General features: G+C 35.0%; 2 protein-coding genes and 1 pseudogene across 3 annotated transcripts; all 3 read right to left on the reverse strand.

Annotated features, from left to right (window-relative positions):
* Positions 1–3,385: 3,385 nt before the first annotated feature.
* On the reverse strand, positions 3,386–4,001 carry LOC147532870 (auxin-responsive protein SAUR71-like). Its single transcript, XM_086650063.1, has one exon. It carries the CDS (start codon positions 3,885–3,887, stop codon positions 3,510–3,512), a length of 378 nt encoding a protein of 125 aa, XP_086506189.1. The 5' UTR covers positions 3,888–4,001; the 3' UTR covers positions 3,386–3,509.
* Positions 4,002–10,476: 6,475 nt separating this feature from the next.
* On the reverse strand, positions 10,477–19,158 carry LOC147532871 (histone deacetylase 19-like). The gene is made up of 8 exons (XM_086647284.1): positions 18,969–19,158; positions 17,335–17,895; positions 16,213–16,653; positions 15,055–15,285; positions 14,538–14,605; positions 14,377–14,449; positions 11,217–11,285; positions 10,477–10,825 (listed from the first exon to the last, which is right to left on the reverse strand). The coding sequence occupies exons 2-8, from the start codon at positions 17,866–17,868 to the stop codon at positions 10,715–10,717; spliced, it is 1,527 nt and encodes a 508-aa protein (XP_086503410.1). The 5' UTR covers positions 17,869–17,895; positions 18,969–19,158; the 3' UTR covers positions 10,477–10,714.
* A 3,731-nt stretch (positions 19,159–22,889) lies between these two features.
* Positions 22,890–23,808, reverse strand: LOC147532872 (protein MIZU-KUSSEI 1 pseudogene; annotated as a pseudogene). The gene has a single exon (XR_015228276.1). The product of XR_015228276.1 is annotated as a protein MIZU-KUSSEI 1 pseudogene (transcript).
* Between the last annotated feature and the right edge of the window lie 2,577 nt (positions 23,809–26,385).

A 26,385-nucleotide genomic window follows, 5' to 3' on the forward strand; every position in this document is an offset into this window, starting at 1 on the left:
AGCTTCCTAAAGTCAAAACTACTCTTTTTAGAACACTTCTAAAATTCCAAAATTTTGTTTTTCAAAAGTTTCCAAAACTTAAAAACAACTCTTAATCAAACCAATTTTGGATCAAAATCTAGGTTTTTGAAATTTTTCAAAGAACAATTTTGAAATCAATTTTGAAAAATCTTTGAATCCAATTCAAAATTAATCAAATTTTATGTTTTAAAATCTTTTTAAACATAACTATCAATTTAATCAAAGCATGGATTAGTTTGAAATTCAATCAAATTGAGACTTTTAAAACACTTTTAATCATCAATGTGATTCTCAATTTGAAAATTTATTGAATCCTATCAAATTATGAGTTAAAAATACGTTTTAAAACACCTTTTAAATACTTTTATAAACTCAATTTTCAAACTATCAAGCATATGAATTAGTTCGATTCTTAGCAAAAACTAGTTAATAGCAAGAGGCTCTGATACCACTGTAGGGATTTACACCCTTCTACTAGTGTTTATAGCGGAAATATGACATCTAATGTCTACACTAGTATTCCCAGGATCACATGCAAAACTAGTAATTAATCTAATGGAGATAGTAGATTACCTTAATCGCTTTTCCCTCGAACTAGTTGAATTGATTGAAGAAGACCAAGAGCTTCAAGTGTAGCTCCTCTACTTGGGACACGAGCAATCAATTTGATCTCCCACCTTGTTGTATAGCTAGCACACCAATGGTGGTTGGAAAAGAAGAACACCTTCTTCTTTGACTAGATTGATAGTTAATGGGAATTAGCTCACTTTCTCCTCTCTACTTGATGTGGTAGAGTAAGAAAGCTTAGAGAGAAATTCCACTCCTTATTCTCTGCCCTAAGAGTGTTTATATAGAACCCTAATAAGAATCCACCTTCTTTTAGGTTTCCTAAAACACCCTTTAGAATAAGATTTAGGGAAATAGTCGAAAATAGCAACTATTGGTATTTTCTCAATTCCCTAAGGAGGAGGTGTCCAAACACCACGAAAATTGGCAGATATAATTTTTATTATATCAGCAACTAACCCTCCAAAATTCAGCCCAATCCGAGTCCTAGAAGTACCCGAACCGGTCTAGGCCCAAAAACCCTGTTTTTGGCCTTTTTGTACTATCTTTGCCTAATTCCTTTTTAGGCCTATGAGATATGTTTATGGGACACTCCCATGATTATATCTCACTCCCACTAGTCATATCCTAGATCAATTTGTCACTCTTATGTGTAACCCGTTGTAGGATCCGATCGAAGTTAGCCGCGAATTACTTCGTAATTCGACGATCGTAGTTGGTCTCTAGCTACAACTCTACGATCCCTAAATCAATCGGACTTGATGATCTTCCACATCAATTGTCCTATCCGACAAATTGTTCGCATTGTCACCTTGGTCGAAGGACATCTCCTTCAACTCCTTCAGACATCACCCAGTATAACTGTACCACCATCTATACTCCTATAGGTAGTAAACCACTCCCTATTTGGGCACATATGGTGTGACGCCCCTGAATCAAACATCCACTTATCGAAGATCTTCTCAGACACCTCTGTCACCGAGAAACATTCGTCCGCCTCTTCTGACACATATCCCGCCTCTTGCATCCCTTGTTTCTCCTTGTAGCCTTCGTTCTTTTGCTTCAACTTTCTCTTTGGACAAGCTGCTTTAAAGTGGCCAAGCTCACCACAACTAAAGCACGTTTTCTTGAAAGAGCCATTAGATTTGGATCTAGATTTCCCGCCCTTTCCCTTTCCCCTTTCATTACTCCTCCCCCTCGTTACAAACAACCCTTGTGCTTGATCCTTGTCTACTCCACCCGACGCCATACTGCTAGTAGCAACCTTACGAAGGTCATCCGCTAATAGCGAATTTCTCGTCTCTTCCATGCTTAGACTATCACCAACAAGCATCAAAGTTTGAACAAGGTTTTCATAGGATTTTGGCAATGAAAGTAACAATATGAGGGCTTGGTCCTCATCCTCAACCTTAACATCAATATCCTTCAAATCTGAGATAATCCTGTCAAACCTATTCACATATTCCTGAATAGAAGAACCCTCTTCCATTCTACATGTGAATAATTTGGATTTTAAGTAGACCCGATTCGTTAAAGTTTTCGTCATGAAACTGCTTTCTAGCTTTAACCACACACCCGCCGCCGTTGTTTCTTCGTCTACTAGGAACGCCACGTCCCTCTCAAGACACAACATAATGGTAGCCCGTGCTTCGAGATCTAACTCTTCCCAATCCTCATCTGACATATATCCTGGTTTCTTTCCCGTCAACGTCTTGTGTAATTTCTGCGAGATTAACAGATTCTTCATCTGCATCCGCCAATAAGAAAAATCGTTTTTCCCATTGAACTTCTCTATCTCATATTTCCCTGCTTTGACCGTACCACTTCTCGATCCCATCTTCTCTTCGTTCAATCTCAACAAGGCTCGGGTACCAATTGTTATAACTGAAAGTCACGGAAGCTATCGAACCTACCCAGAAATTGATCCGATTATGAAGATTAATCGAAAAGCTAAGTCAAAATCTAATATGCGAACAGAATTTAACGAGGTTCGGCTTTAAAGCCTACGTCCTCGGGCGAACAAGAAATCTTTATTGAATGGTAGATGAAGACGACTCACACAACCCGCAAGTTCGTCTCAAGATGGTACCGTATAGAATTTAACCTTCTATACTAAATCTTCGACGACCGAGAAATTTAACACCGCTCAAAACTATGAACAAAAAATTTCTCTCTCACTTGCTCTCTCTCTTCAGCTCTCTCTAAAGAAGAGTTGTTGTTGCTTGTGTTGGTGTGTTGATTACAAAGCACTCAACCCCTATTTATATATATTATAAGCCAAAAAATTGGAAACTGCCTATTGAGCCAAAAAATTGGAAACCATCCCAATTTGGAAACTGCCTATTGCTGCCTCTTAAACCTCCTCTTCAATTTTTAGAAACTGCCTCTTACACAAGGAAATATGAGCAATTTGTTGAGATTTTGACAGAGTTGAGATGATGAGAGAGTGAAGTTCTAGAGAGAGAAAAGGGAAGAGAAAGAGATGATGAGAAAATTTTTAGAGACAGTTGACTATGTGGAAATTAAAATGAGGACATTTCTAAAAGAAAAAAATTTAACAAGTAATGGACGGAAAAGTAGAAAAGGAGGTCATTTGGATATTTTCGATATACTAGGGTGCTAGGTTTGAAGCTGGTCATAAACTAGGGGGCAATTTGTGAAATAACTCTAAAAATAATAATTGAATTCATTATTCAATCTCCTATTTTGGAGGATAGAATAGAAGTACATTTTTTTTGTTGAAATAGAATAGAAGTACATACGTTCAACAAAAAAGTAAATAAATAGAAGTACATGTTCAACCAAAGAATTTTTCCGCAAAAAAAAAATCCAAAGAGTTACATAAGTTAATCATCTTAATAATTAAGAGAAAGAAAAGAAAAATACTAACAAGCTAATGGTTAATGCAACTCAAACTAGAACTAAACTAAAGCACCCTTCTTTTTAGAAGTAGCATTCTTATTGCAATTGTAAAACTTAGAAATGAGATCTTGCAATTCCATGTAGTGGGCACATGGATTTTTTGATTTGAGAAGATCAAGGAGGAAGTGGAATAGATCAATCTCACATGCTATCTTCAATGCACCTTTATATGAATACCCAAATTCTTCAACAGAGTGTTGGAGTAAATTCTCAAATAGAGGGTGGTTTAGATAATTGGCTTTTACTTCTAATCTGCAAGCAACCTCATCATCCTTACCAACATATACTCTCACATGTCCTTCTCGGAGACGACCGAAACAAGATAATGAGTGTTTCTTCCATCCAAGACTTAAGATCTTCTTAAGAATACTGGTCATGTTTTATGAGTAACTTACTTGAAGATTGTGATGAATGATTATTTGTAAGATGGCTAGATATGGAGTCATGGAGTGGTAAAGGAGTTGATATATAGTGATCATGACAATGCAGAGAGAGAGAAGGGGGTGGACTATGGACAGCTGGGTTACTAGGTACAAGTCGTTATGGAATGAATTGTAAAGGGATCCAAGGAAGAGAGAGAGAGGTTACTAGGTTAGGTACCCATAAGGGATTAATAAAGAGTTAATTCCTATATGGCCCCCTACTTTGTGACCAGCTTCCTTTATGGCCCCCTTTTTTTCGTAAATTCAAATATGGCCCCCTATTTTCATGGAAATGTCCTAACTACCCTTCCTTTGAATCTTTTTTCAAAATAAAAAAAAAAAACAAACATAATTCCACCTCACTTCCCTCTCCACCACTTATCTCTCTCCACCTCACCTCTCTTTCCAAATCATCTTTCTCTCTCTCCAACTCACCTTTTTCTCTCTCCACCTCACCTCTCTCTCTCTCCACCTCACCTCTCTCTCTCTCCAACTCACCTTTTCCGGCCGGCGACCTTCAACCTAAAAAAAAAAAAATTTTTTTTTTTTTTAACTCTCATCTCCCTCTCTCTCTAAAAACTCCGGCGAAGGGGGTTCCCTTCGCCGGAGTACGGGTCTGTTGAAGAACAGACCCGATCTGGTCTACTAAGAAGAACACCATAGACAACTAAAATTTGAAACTGAAGATCCAACATTTTTGTTTTTGCATAGAACAGAGACAATCACATGAAAGGATGAGAGGATGAGAAGTCAAAACAGAGACAAGGTCAGAGAAGAGAGAAGAAGAAGAAAAATCAGGTGTTGAGAAAGAGAGAGAGAGAGAGTGAAACTGAAGATCCAACATTTTTGTTTTTGCATAGAACTGAAGACAAGAAGATGGTTCAATCATCTTCTTCAATTCTTTTCCCACTTCTCTTGCTACTACTAATTTCCTCTCTTCATCCATCATCATCATCTGAATCTACTAAGAAGAACACCATAAACAACATTTGTATAATAGGAAGCGGAATCTCTGGTTCATCTCTAGCTCATTTCCTCCGTACTACTACTACTAACCTCAGTTCCGCCATTGATGTGTTCTTCAAGCTCTGCAACTCCTCTGTTTTTTCTTGAATCCTTTAATTCACAATGAAACAAGAAACCAGTGAGTTCTCGGATAGAATGAAACCTCTTAGATTTAATCAAAATTAACAGAAACAAATCAAATTAACAGGTGAACAGAAACTATAATGTCTCTGTAAATCTCCATTACTGAAGATTCCAAGCAGAAAATGGTGATAACATTTAGGTTTCAACATTGAAATAGACTTTCTTCTCCTAGAATCCATCCAAAACCAGAAATCAAAAACAACTAAAGAAGATGAAGAAATCTGATTAATGGAGATTATGAACAAAAATAGAAAAACTCAATGTTGTCAAATTTTTAGGAATTAATGAAGGAAACAACTTATTTTTTCCTAAGATTCAACAAAAACTAAGAACTACTCAGACTTCTAGTCTGTTGAAGAACAGACCAGATCGGGTCTGTTCTTCAACAGACCCGTACTCCGGCGAAGGGAACCCCCTTCGCCGGAGTTTTTAGAGAGAGAGGGAGATGAGAGTTTAAAAAAAAAAATTTTTTTTTTTTTTTTTAGGTTGAAGGTCGCCGGCCGGAAAATTTTCCGGCCGGCGACCTTCATCGGAGAAGATAGTGTGAGGTGGAGCGAGAGAGGTGAGGTGGAGAGAGAAAAAGGTGAGTTGGAGAGAGAGAAAGATGATTTGGAAAGAGAGGTGAGGTGGAGAGAGATAAGTGGTGGAGAGGGAAGTGAGGTGGAATTATGTTTGTTTTTTTTTTTTTATTTTGAAAAAAGATTCAAAGGAAGGGTAGTTAGGACATTTCCATGAAAATAGGGGGCCATATTTGAATTTACGAAAAAAAGGGGACAATAAAGGAAGCTAGTCACAAAGTAGGGGGCCATATAGGAATTAACTCATTAATAAATGATGAAACCGCGGTTTCATCTTAATAATTGATTGATTATGATTAGTGCTTATAATTGGGTTGCCCTTCCAAACCCTATTTCTACCTTGTTATCAACACCTTACCTAAAAACCATGTCTTTCCATAATTTCTTTTTTATATTGGACTCCAAAAGTCATTTGGACGACATTTATACTATGCAATACATCATGATTTTGGATGAGCTATGAGGGCCATAAAAAGACCCTTAGGGCCATTCTAGGGGTTCTGAAAGCATCTAAATTATTTCATTTATTATCTAAATTATATGGGATAAATCTTGGTGGTAAACTACTTTTACCGAGACTCGATCCCAAGACCTCATCGGACATCGGCTCAGAGGCGGAACCAGGATTTCAAATCAAGGGAGGCGAGCTCTTCACTTAACTTAACAGATTTTTTTCTTAACAAAAAAAAAAACTAGTACATACATTCCCTAGGCTTAAGGTTTGGAGAGACTAACGTTACTTAGGTTTAAGGTTTGGAGAGACTAACTTAAATGAAATTCTATTTTGAGTCAAAATCAATTTTCTTATTTATGAAACAAAATCTAATAATATATTATGAACTCTCTACTCTCTAGGTTTTGCATAAGTATTCTTATTCCAAGATCAAAATATAATAATTTAGAAAAAAAAAACAAAAACCCCAAAATAATATTGGGAGAAACAATTATGAATATAGACTTTATAAGTTTTCTTTATCAAATCTCATTGTTGAACAAATTAGAGAGAGAAAAACAAAAAAATCCTAAAACAATTTTGGAGAGAAACTATAGGCTATAACAATTATTGTATTGATGATGATTTAAATTAATATGAAATGAAGTTTCTATTTCAAAAAAAAAAAACAATTATGAATCTAGAATTTGCATATGTTCAAGATTCTTCAAAGGTTAAACTAATCTAAAACAATCAAAACTTTAAAAAGAAAAAAACACAAACCCTAAAACAATCTACAAAGAAGAAACTAAAACAAATTTATCAAAACCCATTGTTGAACAATTTAGAGAGAGAAACAAAAAAAACCCTAAAATAATTTAGGCTAAGAAACTATAGGCTATAACAATTATGAATCTAGAATTTTGCATAGGTTCAAGATTCTTCAAAGGTTAAACTAATCTCAAACAATCAAAACTTTAAAAGAGAAAAACAACGAAACCCTAAAACAACCTACTATAAGAAACTAAAACAAATTTAAGATACTACTACCTAAATGGCTGAATCAAAACTAGAAATATTGAAGAATTTTGGAAGAAATAAGATGACCAAATCTCCCTATCTCTTCCTCCTCCTTCCCAATCTTCACTTGCCCTGCAAACACTCTCGATCTCTCTCCTCTCGGCTAGTGGGTTGTAAACCCTAACAGACTTTCTAAAAAAAATTCAAAATGACGAAATTATCCTTTCTTTAGTTAAAAAATTTCAAAAATGACCCGAGGTAATTGCCCCTTCTTGCCCTCACATAGGTTCGCCCATGCATCGGCTTAAGAGGGAGGTCCAACCACTACACCAAAAAGTGGTGGATGTCCTCCCATCATTTTGTGTTCAAAACAAGTTATATAATTTAGAGCCCTATAATAGGAAATGATAGAGTGACTTAGAATTTGGTACTTAGAGGATGACATGTTTCCTCATTTGGAAACAAAAGTGGTCTCCACCTTAGTCAAACTTTAAAAAAATCTTGTCTTTTGGTGAATTCCACGTCATTATGTCATCCTCTAAGTAACTTTAGCATATCTCTTTAATTTAATTACAACTACAAAACAAAATTTTAATTTGTTGGTTTTCCAACTCGTATTCAAATATTAACGTACTTTCCAAATATTAACGTACTTTCGAAAATTAAAATTTTCTATTTTTTTTTTATAGAAAATCAGGACCACAAGATCAGGATTTATTGTACGATTGTTGTAAAAGTATTGTATCAAAAAAGTTGCTCGTTCATTTTATGACATCTTGATATCAGCACATGACCCAACCATTATTGTCACTGTGAAGGGTAATTAGTGTAACACTCAATCGGACGTGATAAATGCTCGAAAAATATGTCCAAATTTGAGCTAAAAGTTACATAGGCAATCACAACAATATTGTACATGGGCCAAGATGAGGCGCCACGTGAGACAAACATGAGTCGAAATCTAGTCTGTGCAAACACACTAAACTTTGGTGTCCATCATTTTTGTACTAAAAATGATCTTGTAATTTTCTTGCAGATGCTCATGTAACTTTTAGTAGTCCTAAGAGCATCTCCAATGCAAGACTCGATCCTAAAATCTTAAGTGTCACATAGGAGCGTAGTCAATTGAGATCTTAGGATGATGTAGAAACATTTAATTTTAAGATGTCTCAATTAGAAACTATATTTTTTGAGATCTCTTTTGAGTATCTTAAGTGTTCTAGTCATCAAATTTTATGTTGGACCAATAAAAAGACTTCCTCTCACTTTTTCTTATGTATGTGTGACATGTGTAACTATTAAAGTTTTTTTTTACCTTTGTAGTGGAGAAAGACTTGAACATCTCCAGTGCAACACTCAAACTCTAAAATTAAGAGTGTCGGATAAGATCTTCTTGTGTTTCTCTTTAAAAAAAAGGACCCCCATTGTAAAACTCAACTTGAATTTCTAAAATGACAGTGATAACATTTGTTATAGAGATCCTTAAGAAGACACTCTAAATTTCCTTAGAAGAAACTCTAAATTTAAAGTGTCATCTTGAAGATATGTAAGTGTCACAAAAACAAATGAAGTAGGAAATAGACCATTTAGAGGTCTATTTTTTCACACTTGACACGTGAGTTTTTAGAGTTTTTGTTGAGTACGGCGTTGGCTATGGTCTGACAGACTTGTTAAGTTCTTGGTAGCTACTGAAGATGCAGTAATAAAACCACCTAAAATAGGACTTCTCCAAGATTTAATCAGGTACAACTTAAGTGGAAATTATGACCATGTTAGTGCAGAAATTCAATATGAGTTAAAGTGATCCAATAGAGTCCCCCTCCAATCCAAACTTTATAAGGAAAGAACTTTCAACAACAAACAAAAAAAACTTTACAAGGAAATAAAGTCTAATGAATGAAACGTCACCAAATAATTAAGAATAGAAGATAGATCCAAACAAGCCAAACACAAAGATGATTGTTGAGGAATTATTAAATAAGATTCAAGTGTGAACTGATGTGCATTTTTAAGGAAAAATACCTTGTATTAGTTTAAAGGGCAGCTGAATTATATTTATACAACTGCATTCGGCAGAGAGGCTTCATTCCCAGTATGTAGTCTATTGTATTAAAGAAAAGGCAGTTTTGGTGCACAAGAGCACCCAACGCGTTGTTATCAATGATAATTCATCCGGAATATCTGTTGGACAGATAATCATTTTCGACGATAATTTACAATATTAAAATATATTTCAAATCAAAACACATTTTTTTAGGGATGTACTTTTATTGGAAATAAAAAACTTGTTTTAAGATTTAGTTTCATAAAAAATCCAAACAAAGAATACTTTCATCAACCTATTCATTCTTGTCATAAAAGTTCCCCCACTTTCAAGTTGGTATACTACGAGTACTCCCCAAAGTCGATTGTTTTTTTCTTGTCAAATAAGTCAGATTCAAACATTGAGACGATAAGCAAAAAACATATTGTAAATGATTGTTACAAATACAAACTAGACCATACAACTGTTTGCTCAGATAGTGGTGCTCTCATCTCGAAAACCCAGAGGTTGCAGTTAGTCGGCAATTATGGTTTGACTCTTCAATAGTGATGTATTCAAACTCATTGATGTATGATTGTCTGTTACACTCGTATTAAAAAATAAACGACTTACCAAAAAGAGACCTTCGCCGTGGTTCCCAGATCTAGATTCAATCACACCCCTAACATTAAAACAAAAGTTGGTCATCTACGCATGTACACCCGTCAGATGAGGAGTGATTGCCGTGTGAGATGAAAGCCGCCGCAACCCTTCTCTCACCTCTCAGGGGTCATGAGAGATGCAAGTAGGAAATTTTACATACATTACCATCTCTACCTACCACACTAGTACCTCCTTGGGGCTTGAATGACCATAGTCATTATCATAGTGTATCACAAAAATACTGAGGGCATTAAAAATATGCATTGAAGGTAAAGGGGAGTGCTATGTGCACAAAGAAATGAGAGATAACACCCGCATCAACGACAAGAGACATGCTAAATGACCCGAAATATGGGGCCACCACGGGGCAAACAATGATGGAGCCGGCCCCAATTTGTTAGGCCATTTCTCTCTCCACACGGCCACAGGCCACATCATCATTTAACCAGTGGTCAGCAAAATTTCAGGGCCCCCTTGACAAAGTCCTGTTTCCGTTAGGAAAACTTCCCAACTTAGCTAAAATGTGGTCAGGAAGTACCAGTATAATCACTCAAGAAGAGTTGTTCAATGGTTGCTTCTTAGAAGTCGGCAGAATCTAGACTCGAAACAACAAATAAAGGGCGAAGCAAAAACACAAACAAGTCTACTGGTAAACATGGCCCCCCCATCCCTACATTATAGAGAAAAAAATCAACTTCCATTCTCTAAGTGAGAGCATACATCTTATGATTCTTATGTATGAGATATTTCATAGTACCACCAAATTGATTTTCCAGATTCTACATAATTTAAACCACTAACCATAAATATACATAACAAAAAAACAAGTACAGCCAATATCAAAATATAGTCGAAAGATCAACAGATGAAAACACTGCTGCTATTAGAATGAAGTAACTAGTTTCAGTATCTGAATCTAAATTCTGGGGTGGATCTGAACAGGATGGTCAGAGTGGTTGCTCACATTCTCTTGTTCCATTTTTACACTGACCGGTTCTTCTATTGACATAGAAGCCAGATCTGGGGCCTGAAAATAATAACAAAATGGATAAAAATTAACTTTTTCCGCTAAGAAAAGTGCTTGTAACAAATTGTCTGAGAGAATGCAAGAATGCAAAATGTGTGCTTTATCAAAATAAGATTCTGTATAAAAGGAAATAAGTTACGTCTGAGTCCTGACACCCTAAACCAGAAACCGTAAACTTCAACATTATTTCTCTCAATGGGTCCAAGGACGTTATCCTCACATAGCTTTCCCAGATTGAGAAGAGAAGATTTATATCATGAAATTTAGCTGTTTTGTCAGTTTACTCAAGTCTAGCTGAAAATGATGTCATGGTTTTTAACCAAGTTAGAGGTATCTCGTGCGAGAGACCTCGACCATGTTTTTCATGTAACAGTGTATACAAGATATTTACCTTTGAGCCCGAGATCTCTTCTGCCTTCATACCAATGCCTTTGACATCGACAGCTCCTTTATGATCCTCCTAAAAGATGAAGAAACTCTGTCAGAACAACTGAGATGGAGCAAAGCATATGAAAATTCGAAAATAATCCAGAAGCATTCCAAAATCTATAACAATTTCCTGAAATGTACTACACGATAATCTGCCTCTTCATTGATTTTTATTCCAAGTCTCCTTATATATTCCTTTAATTCTCTTCATAAGTACATATAGAAAGTTGGACTCTGATGATTTTTTTCTCATAAGATCTCCGAGTTTCCCTTGCACACTCAATATTTAATAATATACAATATATATGCCACGTTAATAATAAGAAATAAACTTTATCATAATAATCATCTCGCACCATGACCTTTCGCAATAATGGAACTTCCTTATTTATATTCATGCTATTTTCCCTAACTAACTACCTTCTATCTCTACTCAAATATTTTTCCTCACTACTCCCTGAATCTCTATCTCTGTCGTAATTATCAGCCATCAATATCTTCTATATTCAGAAAGGCTTACTATCAGCTCATATAGTCAGGGCATGCTCTTCATACTTTGCTTGTACGTTTATCAATATTCACATGAAGCTGATCTGAGTTTCGTAAGAACTATCTTATTATCCGTATCATGCCAACGTGTGAACTATCTCTAGAGCGTTCAACAGCAATACGGAAACAAATCTTAATCAGAGAAATACATATATACGGCCCGTTCCATTAATGCCTACATAATTGCTTTCCATACTCAACATGAGAAGTCCTTAAAGTATTGATTCCATTCTCATTCAATTGATAGTTTGAGGACTCTTCAACATATAAGCACAGCGACATGATTGGCATGCGAGCAACATTGGTTGATCCGCAAACTGAAAAGTTCATGGCAACTTGATCACCTTCCTCCGGCTTACCACCAACTTTGTGTTCAGTACTTCAGTGTTTCAAACTCAGTTGTGGCCACGGATATCGATCAATCAAAACAGAGTGACGCTCATATAAAAAAGGACAATATGCTCGAGGCATGGAAGATGTGCAATATTTTGTGCAATTTCTACCGCATAGATAAATATCGTCTATTTACACAAGTTTTCTAGAGAAAGACCCAAGAGATTTTTCCTAATCAGGTATCTTAGCCGTATGTGCCTGTAGGTAATTATCGCATTTTAATTTTTCATTGAATTGACCAATCAATCTTCTTTTTGAATGAAAAACTTCATCAATTTCCCCTTAAAACAGTAGTCCTTCATTTGGGTCATGATGTCATTATCATATTTTTTTAGTTCACTAACTACTGACCATAGTCACGAAGTCTCTACAGTTATAGTTCATCGACAGTTTCATGTAGTTACTGTTTATGCTACCCAAACCTAGACGCCACATTATTCTTTGTCCAACAAAGAAGGGACATTAAAGGCCTGATATGTGAGTATATCTTAATGTTTTCACCTTATATCTGTCCTTTCTACTTGAATAAAAAATCAAGAGCCTAATATTTTCGGAGTGGGACAAACTCGGGATCAGACATGGACGAATATCGATGCAAAACAAGCAACTCAGCCACACACACACACACACACATATATATCTACAATGTTTTAAAATAAGTTCATTACGCCTCAAGGCGGTTTGCTCTCACAAGGTGAGTTGGTGCCTCGATGCGTAAAAGGCGCACACTATTTTTTTTGTAAGGAAAACTTTATCAATTATGTAAGAAAATAATATAAGTTTTCTACTTTACTGCCATAATATAAAGTCACAAGGTGAGTTGGTGCCGCGAGACGTACGCTTCGGTGCGTAAAAGGCGCACACTATTTTTTTTGTAAGGAAAACTTTATCAATTATGTAAAAACATAATATAAGTTTTCTACTTTACTGCCATTGTATAAAGTCACAAGTGTTTTAACAACAAAAATACTACTAATGTTTTTGTGTCGCCCAACAACTCAAAATAACAGGTGACATCAGAGATGCGCGTTTTATTCTCGAGTTCAAATACGTACAACTCGAGGCATCAGGTGACCGCCTCCCCTCGAGGCACCCCTCAAGTATATGCCTTGAAAGTTTTTTAACACCTATAAATATGTTATGTGTGTGTATAATTATATACAAACAGATATAATATGTCATACTTTATACATGTCTATAAATAAGCCACAAACTCTTCCCTGATAATTCTATTTTCTTTGAACAATATTTTAATCATTAAAATTAAAATCCGACGATCGTAGTTTCATAAACAACTAACATGGGTTTTGCCATGATATTGGCTTGGGCAACCCCCAATCCAACCCGATCCATGAGTTACACGGGTGTATCAATTGATCCCAACTACCTATTTCGGACACAACTAGTACATTCCAAAATAACTGACTCTGACCTCTTTACCCTTGGCCATGAACCTCCTTTGAATTTTGGATTCACTCAACGCTTCGCTTTTCGATCCGAAACGAAGAAAAAAAGTAAAAAAAAAAAATAGAAGTTGCTAACTCGAAATCCAATTATGAAAGATTTCATTGCAATCAATAGAGCAATAATAATAAGTGATACAACAATTTCTAACTATTAATTATTTGTAACCCTAGAACAGTATTTCGTTTAAGTATCTTGTATGATTTTGTTGCCCTAGAACTACATTTATTGCTATTTGCGTACTCCCCCTATTAATTATTAATAGTAGAATTCCAGAGCTCCTCTATATGCGTTCAAAAGTGAATCATTTTTTTGAAAAAAAAAAGTGAATCATTTATGAGAACTTCTATGCTTACACCTATTAAAGCACAATAGTGCAGAATAACCACTCTTCACGGTAGTGATAAGTGCATAACGAATCTTTCACGACAGTGTAGATAATAACTCTTTCAAACTGATGCAACTAACCAATTTTCTACAATGATGTAGATTTTATCTCGATTTCAATGCATATGAAATATGTCTATTAACCATTACCTTAAAGCTTAATTAAAATGTTATTATAACTAAGATTGGAAATTGTGCATAAGATATTGGGAAACGAAAAGAGCACATCAAGTAATACGCTTAGAAACTAAAAAACAATAGCTGGGCTTGTCTAGCAAATGAAATATTGAGAACGCAGAATGCTATTTGAAAAGAAAACCAGAAGTTACCGTATCTTTAAGCTCGGGTTCAACCATTTCTCTCTTCACTCTTCCAATCTGCGGATTACTACCAAGAGGCTTACTGTAACGGAAGAAAGGAAGAAAATACATTAGCAGCCTGTATAAGAGAGCCTACTGAACGAAAAGAAAAAAAAAAGTAAAGAAGTTACCGCTCATCAACTTCCATGTCGGAATCAGGATCCCATCTCTGATCTGCGTCCTCTTGATCTTCGTCAGCCTGCAATAATATAATGAGTTTGTCTTCATATTCAGTTGATGGAGGAAAAAAATTGAGTCGGGAAAATTTATTGATAACTCCGTTTCAGAAATGAAAGTCAAATTGATATTTGAGGTCCTCAAACAACTAGGATAAATGATCTCTATCATCTACTCCGGAAACTGAGACCCTGACAACTCTTTAGGCTAATGGCTTTTATTTCCAAACAACGAGTGACTAAAATTGATTAATAATGTCTCTGATCTGTTGAGCTTGCATCTTGCTTCCGAAGAATAGGAGAAGTTCATTCACAGCAACGGGAAATGAAAATAGGAAATACCAAATAATTATAGTTGTCATGAGTTGCTGTTTTCAAAGTTTACGTCAATGGAACATAAGCAAGAACAAGAGAAAAAGAGAGACGCACAGAGTTTGCAAACATAAAGAAGATTACTAGTGCAGAAAGAGACCTCTGGAAACTCTGTATCGGGTGGCCTCTCCTGAAACTGAACGCTGGGTGCATGCTGGAGCTTAGAGAGATTCTCAAGAAGCTTTGCTCTTACATCATCCAATATCTGGCGTGAATTCTTGTTCTCCATATTACTAGGAGCAACATGAAGAGTATAGTCTGGGCCAAAGTATTCGTAGTATTCGTTCTGTGGCATCTTGTCATCAACTTCTACACCAAGTGCAACCCCTGTCTGCTCATAACAATAAATATTAAAATATAACAAGGTAAACTTGAACACCTCCATTACGAGTTCATAAATTTTCAAAATATATCGGAATTCTATTTGACAAACATGAACTCTAATACACGACGTGAATTTCGACATCACTTGTGAATTAGTCATATACCAGGCTAAACAATTGGGAGTTCAAAATAGATACATTTAAGTATAGTGGTAGGCGAAATTAAATTGGAGTTGCATGAAACTACAATTACGGAGTGGAGGTGGACAAAATAGTTTCAACTACAATTTAATTGTTCCATCCTGGAGGAACATTACCTTGTTTTACTGAAACCGGGAGTCACAAACAAGGTATGAGGTAAGAAGATCAAAGCTCAGGATGCAAATATGTCTGGAGGAAGAACTTGTTTGAGTGGGACGTGGAGCTTATCCCTGTTCTTTTGTCCGTGATAGGTAGTACAATAGATGATTCGACCGAAGAAGATATTAGGATAAAAAACTGCACCTTTCTTGGAATTTTTGCTTTCCATAAGTGAATACACTGAAAGGCCTTCCCGGTTGGGCTTTTCAACTGTCAATACATGGTTTCATGGCTACTTTACATTCAAGCGGAAGAAGCAACGATTCATATTCTTCTCAGGTCTGACTATTCTAAATGCGGTTTTGGACCAATTTGTGACCTTGCTCTGAAAAAGATGGGTGCTACTAGTCGATGTCGGAGAACTTGCTTTCAGTCCTTTATGTTAATGGAACGATAATTAGAATAACATTCATAACTACTGGTTTCATGGTTCTGAATATTGTCAAAGTTCTAAATATTAACAAAAATAAATTGCGAACTTCAAATTAGTTGGACTGAGTGAGATATATCCTTGTAACATATCAAACAGTAAATCCTAATGCTTACTAACAGACAAGAATTATAAAACAGCTTACCTCATAGCACCAACAACGAGCAACATTCCGAATGGTATAACCTCCACCTCCTAACAGTAGCAGCGGCACATTAAATGATCTCATATATCTCACACACTCTGCATGACCTTTGATGGAAAGGTTGAAGCAACCTAACCTATCACCAGATAAGGAGTCGGCACCACATTGGAGAACTACAGCACCAGGCCTAAAAACTTCCATAACTTTCCCAATGAGCGGTTTGAATACGGATTGATAGCTCTCATCATCAATCCCATCATCAAGGGGGACATTTAAGGAGTAATATTTTCCTTTCCCATATCCAATGTCCCTTACGTCCCCTGTACCAGGAAAATAATCTCCGTATTTGTGAAATGAAACAGTCATTACTCTATCAGTTGTGTAGAACGCCTCCTCCACTCCGTCTCCATGGTGGATGTCAATATCGACATAAAGGACCCGCTGCAAAATGAAGATATAAATAAATGAATATCATACTATATTAGTAGCTAACCAAATGTAATAAGCAATGCAAATTCCCCAAGATGCAGTTTATAATTGCACCCAATTCAAACCATCTTTTACAAATTGATGATATTCAAATGGTATGAATAGAAAGAGTACTATCTTTTACAAATTGACTTTTAAGTATAATGACTGGTTAAAGTTTGATGAACAACCAAGATTTAGACCCTTCATGCTGGACTAAATTATCGACCTTCCCAAACCATCTTCTTTTTTTTATTTGATTTGTCAGTGTGCCTTCGAATCCTTTGACCTCTAAAAGGAAGATTAAACCTCTTACCAGCCCAACCAAGGGTAGTTGGCCCCAACCATCTTCTTCCTCACAAGTAGTCAATAACACAAACCACGTAATTGACCACCAAAGTCGCTCATCTATTCTTTTTGTCCTTTCTTTAATCAGACCTTTTGTGCTTCATTCTATATCAATTGTTAACTACGCCTCTAAGAATGTAACAATGGAGGTTTTATGTAATGTGCTCCAGACAGCTTAAGCAATGATAGATAAAATTAATAATAGGCAACATAAAGAAGACAACGTTCACATGCTTTACTTAAGAGACCGAGGATGGTACAATATAAAGGAGCAATAGTAACAAAAAACTTGGGTATATCACTAACCTCGTGCTGTTTGAGAAGTTCCAAAATCCCCAACACAATATCATTCACGTAACAAAATCCAGAGGCCTCGCACTTTTTAGCATGATGAAGCCCACCTGCCCAATTAATAGCTATATCACATTGTCCATGGTTTAACTTCACAGCCCCACCAATAGAACCACCGGCGTATGTCTGGCAGAAACTGTAAAGACCGTCAAATACAGGGCAATCTTCTCCAACATTGAACCTCTTCAGTTGCCTAAGCTGGTCCTGTTGTGTTTCTGGGGTGATACTCCTCAGGAACGCAACATAATCATCAGCATGGAACCGACAAAGATCTCTATCCCTAGCATGAGCGGGCTTGAAGACCTGCATATGTTGAAGCAAACCATAGTGCGCCAGCAGAGCATGAGTCATTCTAATGCGATGAGGCTTCATTGGGTGACCCTGCCCATAATAGTAATTGCCGACTTCTTGGTCATAAAAGTAAGACACTTTCCTTTTCACCCCATCAGGACCAGATGGAAGGGAATTACCACCACCGGTAATTTCCATCACTCAGCACCCGTAAAACAATAGCAGCTGAAATTGAAAACATGAAACATTTAAAGATATGTTGAAGACAGGATTGGTGAACTTAAAATTGTGCTGTAACTATGATTCATGTTGCTAGTTGACTCGTTTTAGATGAAAACGTGAGTTTTTTTTTTTTCTCGTGAATCACATAGTGAACTTTGGTATACATTTATGATTCAAATTTTTTTTTTGAAAATTATATTCAATATACAAATAAAAAGAAACTATACAAAGGGGGAGATAAGATTATGCTATCTCAGCGAATCAAAGTCTCCCAATTTCTAACTACGTTTATGATTCAAAATATCTATCCCCCGGACCAATAACTGGAAGTGGCTAATGGCTTCGAAAAATCTCTCCAAAATTAAACGAGAAGGAAAAACAAAAATTGGAAATAAGAAAAAACTCATTAGAATACGCACTATTAACAATGTAAACTCATTAGGCATAAATGGTTATTCCGAACGACTAATTAATGTAAATAAACCCTAGAAAGGCATCGAAGATATAAAACCATTTTACAAGGTAAACCCTAGTAGTAGTTATGTAGGTAACTTGTATGCCAAGCAAAAAAAAAAAGAATCTTATGATTCATAATTCGATCTAACAAACATGCAGCAGCGATTCACAATCCGATTCTAAAAACATGGCACAATATGATTAGTTTCAAGCAATCGTTCGCTTTTACCTATTCTGATAGAAAATCTAAATCAACGTTAAATCTGATATAATAAATTGTGGTAAAATATTGTATAAAGAAGCTTCAAAGGTACTGTAAAATAGAGAGATAGCCACAAAATAAACCCTAGCTAGGATGAACACTGAACAATAGTTTGAGAAACAATTTATTGGAAAAGGGCATCTATAGATTGAAGTTCCTATTTTCAGTGACGCGAACGCCCCTAAAAACTTCAATTTATGAAAAAAAAATATGCAAATTCATGCCTAAATCTTTTACTAGAAATTGTTTGAAATCAATCAAACTCTCAAACTATGAATTAAGATTTAAAATCACTGGATTTCTCTGTGACCATTATAGTGCGCGCGTAAGAGAGAAAGAGAGAGAGATTTTTGTGTACCTTGGAATCGCTCGCTAGAAATTTCAGTAACCTTCGCTCCAAAAAAATGAACCGTGTTATTCCGATTTCTGGCCCTTTATACACTTTGTATTTAACCCAGTAACTAGTAGTAGAAAATAGAAATAGGGGTATCGATTTTGACCGACAGTCAACTTTCTTCACTCTAAAGGGAAGTTTAAAGGCGTCTCCCATTGTGTTATTAGCTTAAAGCCCATTGTATTCAACTTCAATATTCTGAGTTGAAATGTGTGGACTTGAGGCGAATTTTGTTACCTAATTTGATTCACGGTATGCCGAATTCAATTTCAATATTTTAGGGTTGGAAATAGGTGTACTTGATTCGAAATTTATAACGACATTCGGACGGACTCCATTCATTTGAGTTGTATTCAGTAGTGGCTGTAGGAGTTCAATGACAAATCGATTTGACCGAATTTTAAAATCAGTTGACTTGAGCCGATTTTATAACCAAATCGGCTCTAATCCAACGATTTTAAGTCAAAAGAAAAAAAAAAAAGAGAGTGGTGTGCCTATAGCAATTCAACGAGGCGTTTGTAGAATTCGTCATTGCAGGTTACATACAAGGGAAATTTTAAATACACCTTCCAGTTTTGTTATAAACAACCACTGACTCACGTAGAGAGGTAATTTCCTTCAAGTTGAAGTAGATGTGAGTGCATAAAACCAGAAAAGAATGGGTGGTTCCCATTAAAAATTGGGTGTACTCGCATAGTATAGCTCCCTAACCATCCTTGCAGGCGCCCCCTTCCTAGATAACCCTTGCCAAAGTGTCTATAGTAGGCCCCTTTAGAACTTCCACCTGCAAAAAGATGAAAAACTAGGACAAGTACTTGTCAAAGAGATTACTGAAAGCACCCCTAGAAATAGCGTTACAACCTCACCCCCTTAAAACATACTTAAAATTTTTAAGGCTAGGATTCTGTAATATGTTAGCCCTAAGAGCATCTCCAATGCAAAACTCAATCTTAGAAACTCTGAGTGCCACATAGGATTTTCTGAATTTTTCTTACAAAATCATCTCCAATGCAAAACTCAACTACGATCTCAAAGATGATATGTCGAGAGTGGAAGAGTGTCCTCTTGAGATATCTCTAATTGTCCAACTCATCAATATTTAAATTTCAACTAATAGAAATCAAGTCTTCGTATATTTCCAAAATAACTAATTATTTTTTACAAAAATAACCATGACATACAAGTAAAATAAAAGAGTTTAGAGTGTTGTATTGGAGATATACAAGAATTGAGGATCTCTATTTTCGACACCTAAGAGCATCTCCAATGCAAAGCTCAAAAAAATCTCCATTCATCATATGTGTCAAGTTCCAATTGAGATTCTCACTCCTACGTGGTGTTAATAGAGATCTTCAATTTTTTTGTTGTCTCCAATGCAAAACTCTAAACTTATTTTATTTACTTATGTGGCATAGTTATTTTCGTAAATAAATAATTAGTTATTTTAGAAAATATAGAAGACTTGATTTCTATTGGTTGAAAATCAAATATTGATGAGTTGGACAATTAGAGATATCTCAAGAGGACACTCTAGAAATAGAGTGTCCTCTTGAGATATCTCTATTCCACGTCATCTTAGAGATCCAAATAGAGTGTTGCATTGGAGATGATTTTTAAGAAAAAACTCTTAAAAACCTACATGGCACTCGGAGTTTCTAAGATTGAGTGTTGCATTGGAGATGCTCTAAGAGTGAGAATCTCAAATGGAACTTGACAAATAGGATGAATACAGATTTTTTTGAATTTTGCATTGGAGATGCTCTAATAAAGCTTCTCGTTTTTGGCAAGTAATCAAATATCTTAATGGTCTATTTAGATGAATTCCCATTAAACATAGTTGTTTCGGATATCTCTTGGCGACAAAGAATTAGGAATCATACTAAGATTCTTCAAGGTCTACCACCAAAATATACTAAATAGCCTACAAAATCAAATAAGAAATGAGAAAGTAAATCAACCATTTGTAAGTTAATGTATTCGTTTGATAGAGGCTCTTGTTCTCCAACTAGAGGTTTGCTTTTTTGATTTTGTGAAAATACCACTAATATTTCCTATTTATAAAAGTACTAGGGTATATCCCGTGCCCTAGGGCACGGACACTTGTATTAATCAAACGTTACGAAATTTATTATTATATTTTATTGAGAGAGAGAGAGATATTTTAATTTTTTTTTTTAACTCTTGAAATTTATATCGTTTCTAATTTTCTTAAATTAGTTACTGCATGTATTTTATTTCTAATAAGGAAACAATTATTGATTTTTATTAGTTAGTACTAATTTCAAGTGTCCGTGCCCTAGGGTATATCCCGAGCCCTAGGGCACGGACACTTGAGAGAGATTTTAATCAGTTATTATTTTATTGAGAGAGATATTTTTATTAGTTATTATTTTTTTGTATTGTTCTTTTGTTTATTTTCTCTTAAATTAGTTATTATTTTATTGAGAGAGAGATTTTTATTTCTTTTTTTAACCCTTGAAATTTATTTTGTTTCTTTTTTTTTCTTACATTAGAATTTTTATTTCTAAGAAGGAAAAGATTATTGTTTTTTAAATAGGTAACTTTATCTCTACGAAGGACTATATTTTAAATTTTGAGAAGAACTTCTAGACAATATACATAATTAAATAAGGATGTTTGTCCCAGTCATCGTTTTCCCTTCTGTTTTATATAATAGATATAGAATTACATAAAAGATTCTATATCAATATAACAAAAAAACAAGTGGGCTCTTTGAAAGTGTCTTTTTTCTTTTGTTCTTTTATAGGGTGATAAGAGTTTTGTGTGGTGGTGGTGGTTGAAACATTCACATCAAGGATGAATAAGGTAGGAGACATGAAGGAGGTCCATTGTGTGTTTGTGTCTTTTGTTTCTTTCTCGATCGTGTGCATATTCATGTCTGTAACCTAATAAACATACTCTGTAAATTGACCCCATTCACGAAAACCCCTTTTGGCTTGTAATGAACTTGTTGTATTTCTGGATAGATTGGTGAAACAAAACGGAGTTGGATGTCACTAATATAAAAATATTGTTAGGATAATCTCGTTTTAACCGGGTAAAATGTGAGTCATCAATTAATAAATCTAAATCTGACGATAACCTCGTCTTGAATTTCAACTCTCTACTATCACGTTAATGGTCTATGTTTTCTTAAATATCCGGAAACAATTAATATCTTTATTTCAATAAAACATAGAGAGATGCTAGAATCACAAAAGATTTTGACAAAAAAAAGTTCCCAGCTGATGTGGCAATTGTGATTTTCATCTCTCAACGGCCTAGATTTGGTCAAAGTTTGAAACCACACCCGCCACATCAGCTGGGAATCTTTTTTTGTCAAAATCTTTTGTAACTTTATTATTTCCCTAAAACATATATGCATAAAGGACTCATCATCCATTACACGGTTCAAATCAATTAGGCATAAAATAATAAACATAAATCTTTAGATTAATGGAATTGCAAGTGGTTTAACTATTTTTCCTATCACTCCTCCATTTCATAATTTTCAATTTTGTTGAGATTGTAGAGATGCTAAGGTGGTCTTTAAGACCCAAATCTGTTCTTAAATTGATCTTAGAGTTTGACAATCAATAAAAAAATTGTCCATCATAATTAGATCTTAAAAGGCCGATAAATCAAATACACCAATTTCTAGCTATAAAATCTGTCAGACTTTGAGAAATACACATAATTTAATTCTAATTTTACTAGAAAGTATTTGAAGATTCCGACTATATGAATATGTTTGCGTACTTTATATACTCTGTTACTAAACAAAAAAAAACAGATTGTTTCGATCAGATTAAAAAGTTTCAACGTAAGTAGCATATCTCTTCATTTCTTATAAGAGAAAGACATAACTAATCATAAAACTGATCATGACATAACTAATCATATTTGCTTTCAATTCCAACAATGAAATTGGAGAAGGACAATACAACTTAAATTCTATACTAATTATATTACAACAAAAGTAGTATCATTCTAGCCTACTAGTGGCCCCACATAATTTACATAATCCTGACCATTAATTTCTTTCTATGGAGAGAGTATCATGATCTTAACAGGAAGATACTCAATTCTTGACCAGAACTTCCAACTGGGTTAATCATGTGAAACGATTCCGAGTCAACCGATCCAATAACTCTTTCAAAACTAGCTCTTAAATACATAAGTTCTCCTTCTTGATCAGATTTCGGTGCCACCGGTAAAACACCAGCACCCACCGAAACCGATTTCATGACTTTAAAAACCTCCGTATCACTTTCCGTCATTTTCCGTTTAATAGCAAATCCGGCTTTTCGGCCGTTACAATAAAGAGACCAAACCGGGACAGAAAAGAGGGACCGATTTACTGAGTTGGAATGAGTGTTGACTCGGTCACATTCAAGAGCGATTCGTAGTAACCCATATTGCATTTCTTTAGCAAGATAAGCAGTTGGAACAGCAAATTCAAGTAGTAAAAGAGGAGCACTTTTTGAATCGTCTTGAATACAAAAACTGACTCGGCCTTTTCTATAACCAAAGAATGTACCAGTTACGGTTGAACCATGAGTTGACTCAGTATCACTTGAAGATGAATCGGTTACTTGTTGAAATCCACAACAAGGAACCATGCATTCAACAAGTGATCGGAAAGATCGTCGGAATCTGACTTCACGACCACAATTTATGTCTGTGGGTGTTTCTATAATATGTAGAGGGCCTCTTTGACTTCCCATATCTATCATCCTCATGATTTTAGAAATTCTAAAGAGAGAAAAAAATTGAGAGAGGGAGGAATTAGTTAGTGAAGATGGTGGTGGAGGGAGAATGAAGTGAGGGGTTTAAATAAGCATAGGATTTAAAGAAGAAGAAGAAAAGCATGAAAGGTATTGAGAGTAAAGGGTCCCACGAATTTGGAGAATAATATTGTTATCTCATTATTATCTTTTAGTCACTAGTTATAGATATCTAATTAATTTAGTTTAGGAAGCTTTTATGGTTATGTTGATTGCTTAACCATATTATTTTCTACTTTCCTTTGCATTTGTGTTGTTATTTGTTTCTCGATAACAGTTTTTCTTAAATGAAATCATCCTATTTTTTCTCTTTGACATTTGCGTTAAGATTTTGCGATAATAAACTCATTTACATCTTGTTGTGGAGTCACTGCTTTTCGTCATAAGTTAGTGTTTGTAACTTCCGATCAAAATTAGATGCATTATCAGTGAAACAAGATTTCGTGAACAACTCGCAAAACTTTATTTGAAACCAAGCAAAAATATCTTGAAGCAAAAAAAGCCTAGCTGCAATTAGTACAAAGATATATGCAAGACTAATTGTAGCTTTGATTAGTACAAATCTTGACAACGATTTTGTCCCCATTTAATTCTTGTACAATCTATCACCATTTTCCTGTTACTATGATTTATTATAAGATAATTATATCATTTTTAAATGGATTACTATCTAAACCCATTGTATGATAACTCAGAAACATCGTTTTTCTAATAGTAATATAGTTTCTAAAGAATGCATTTTCTTTTATTGAGTGCGCAGTGACGTGTATATATTTCTACGAGAAATATGGGAGCTATATTTCTTCGAGAAATATGGGAGCTCAAATCTTATCATTTTTTATGAAAAATTGAGAAGTGACAGTTGCATCACCATTTTGTGGACATTGATTTAGAGTTTTGCTAATCTTGTTTCAAGGCCTCATACCTAATCAAAATTGGGTAGTCTTAAAGCTAGAAGCTGTAATCGATGGAGGAAGTTGATGTAACATTTCATATATGTATGTATATATGCTGGTTAAAAGTAGTGAAGTAGTCAGCATAAATCAGAAGTGGTCGATCTTCAAGGGACCAAACAAGAGACGACATGACAGGCTGACATTCCCATACAAGAAATCGAATAAAGGAACTAAAGATAATTTTACACGTCAGACCAAAATTAATTCAATATTACAGAAAGGACCTTCTTTCCGTCCACTTTCCCGACCGATCCCAACCGAACCGAATTACATGAGCACTCTATTAGGATTGATTACAGATGGAGGAAGTGTGATATGTATTTGAAAAACGATTGGGATATATTCTGTGCACTCCTACATATATCGTTTGTCCTAGGTAGATATAATATTATTCCACACCTTCTTGATGGGGTGAAAATAAAATATTACAACTCGGTACACGAATAATATCCCAGTCGAAATCATATGTACTCATCTTCAAATTTTGAATCATTTGGTATAAAGGCGATCTTTTAAGCTACTTCTATGAATTCTTAAAATAATTTGCATTCGTTCCAAGAGTATTATGTTTTGTAAAAGAACATTTTCATTATGCATGGTATATATATAAATGAATGGTGTAAGATGATGAAATGGACCAATCAACTTTTGGTAGCTCCATCTTCTTTTAACCCAGCAATCCATGTGAATTATGCATGGGTTTTTTGTGTCATTACTGTATACACATCTATTATCTTTGTTCGGATTCTATTGTATTATGAACTAGGGACCATTATCTTTTGTCTTTGTTTTTATATGACATTGTCATTCTTCTTTGTTTATCTTGTGTGTTGAACTTAAGATCATGAAAAAGTTTGAGTGTCTAAATGACCAAAATTCAAACTAGTATTCGTAGAGGAGCAACATCGCTATCACACTTGTTTGTTGATGGCTATTTGTTCTGAGATTTATGGTATACTCACCTCTATTTTGCAGATAACTATTAGATTACGTGACTGCCCACGTGTATATGTTTTGTTATTCTGTGATCACAATCACAACTAGATTGAAAGATAAGTAGATCCACTAAACAAGATATGATGGTCCACCATATATATATATATATATATATATACCTATATTCATCGACGATACGGACCACTAGCAAAATCGGAAAGAGAATAATTGAGAACATCAGTTTTGGAATTCAAAGAATCCATCCGAAAAATTAGGGAGCAATTGACCAGGGTAGGAAAATTTGGGACCATTTGAGAAATTTACCCCACAATCTTAGGGAAAACTCAAAACAAAATAATGGATACAGAGTTGAATAGAAATCATATTTTTAAATATAATAATAGGTTAAAGTAAATAAGATTGAGAATTCCATGCATAAGCAATGATGTTTCTCAATCATGCGTGGTCTTTCATTGATCATACTAATCCTTTTCTACTCAAAGGTTTCATTCAAACTTCTATTAACTTTATTGAATAATTTTTCATTATTGTCAAATTTCTCCAATGGTGAGCTTGGATTACAATCTCTATTTTTTAATTAAAAGAGCAGAATACTTCTTTCTATGATTAATTTGGTGGCCAAGATATAAGTTTTCCTCATATTTCTCTTTGTCTATAGAACTATTTTCAAATGTTCATTTT

The sequence above is a fragment of the Eschscholzia californica genome, unplaced genomic scaffold, assembly GCF_041429995.1.
Source record: "Eschscholzia californica isolate CP2 unplaced genomic scaffold, dmEscCali1.0.p SCAF_6, whole genome shotgun sequence".
NCBI lineage: Eukaryota > Viridiplantae > Streptophyta > Magnoliopsida > Ranunculales > Papaveraceae > Eschscholzia > Eschscholzia californica.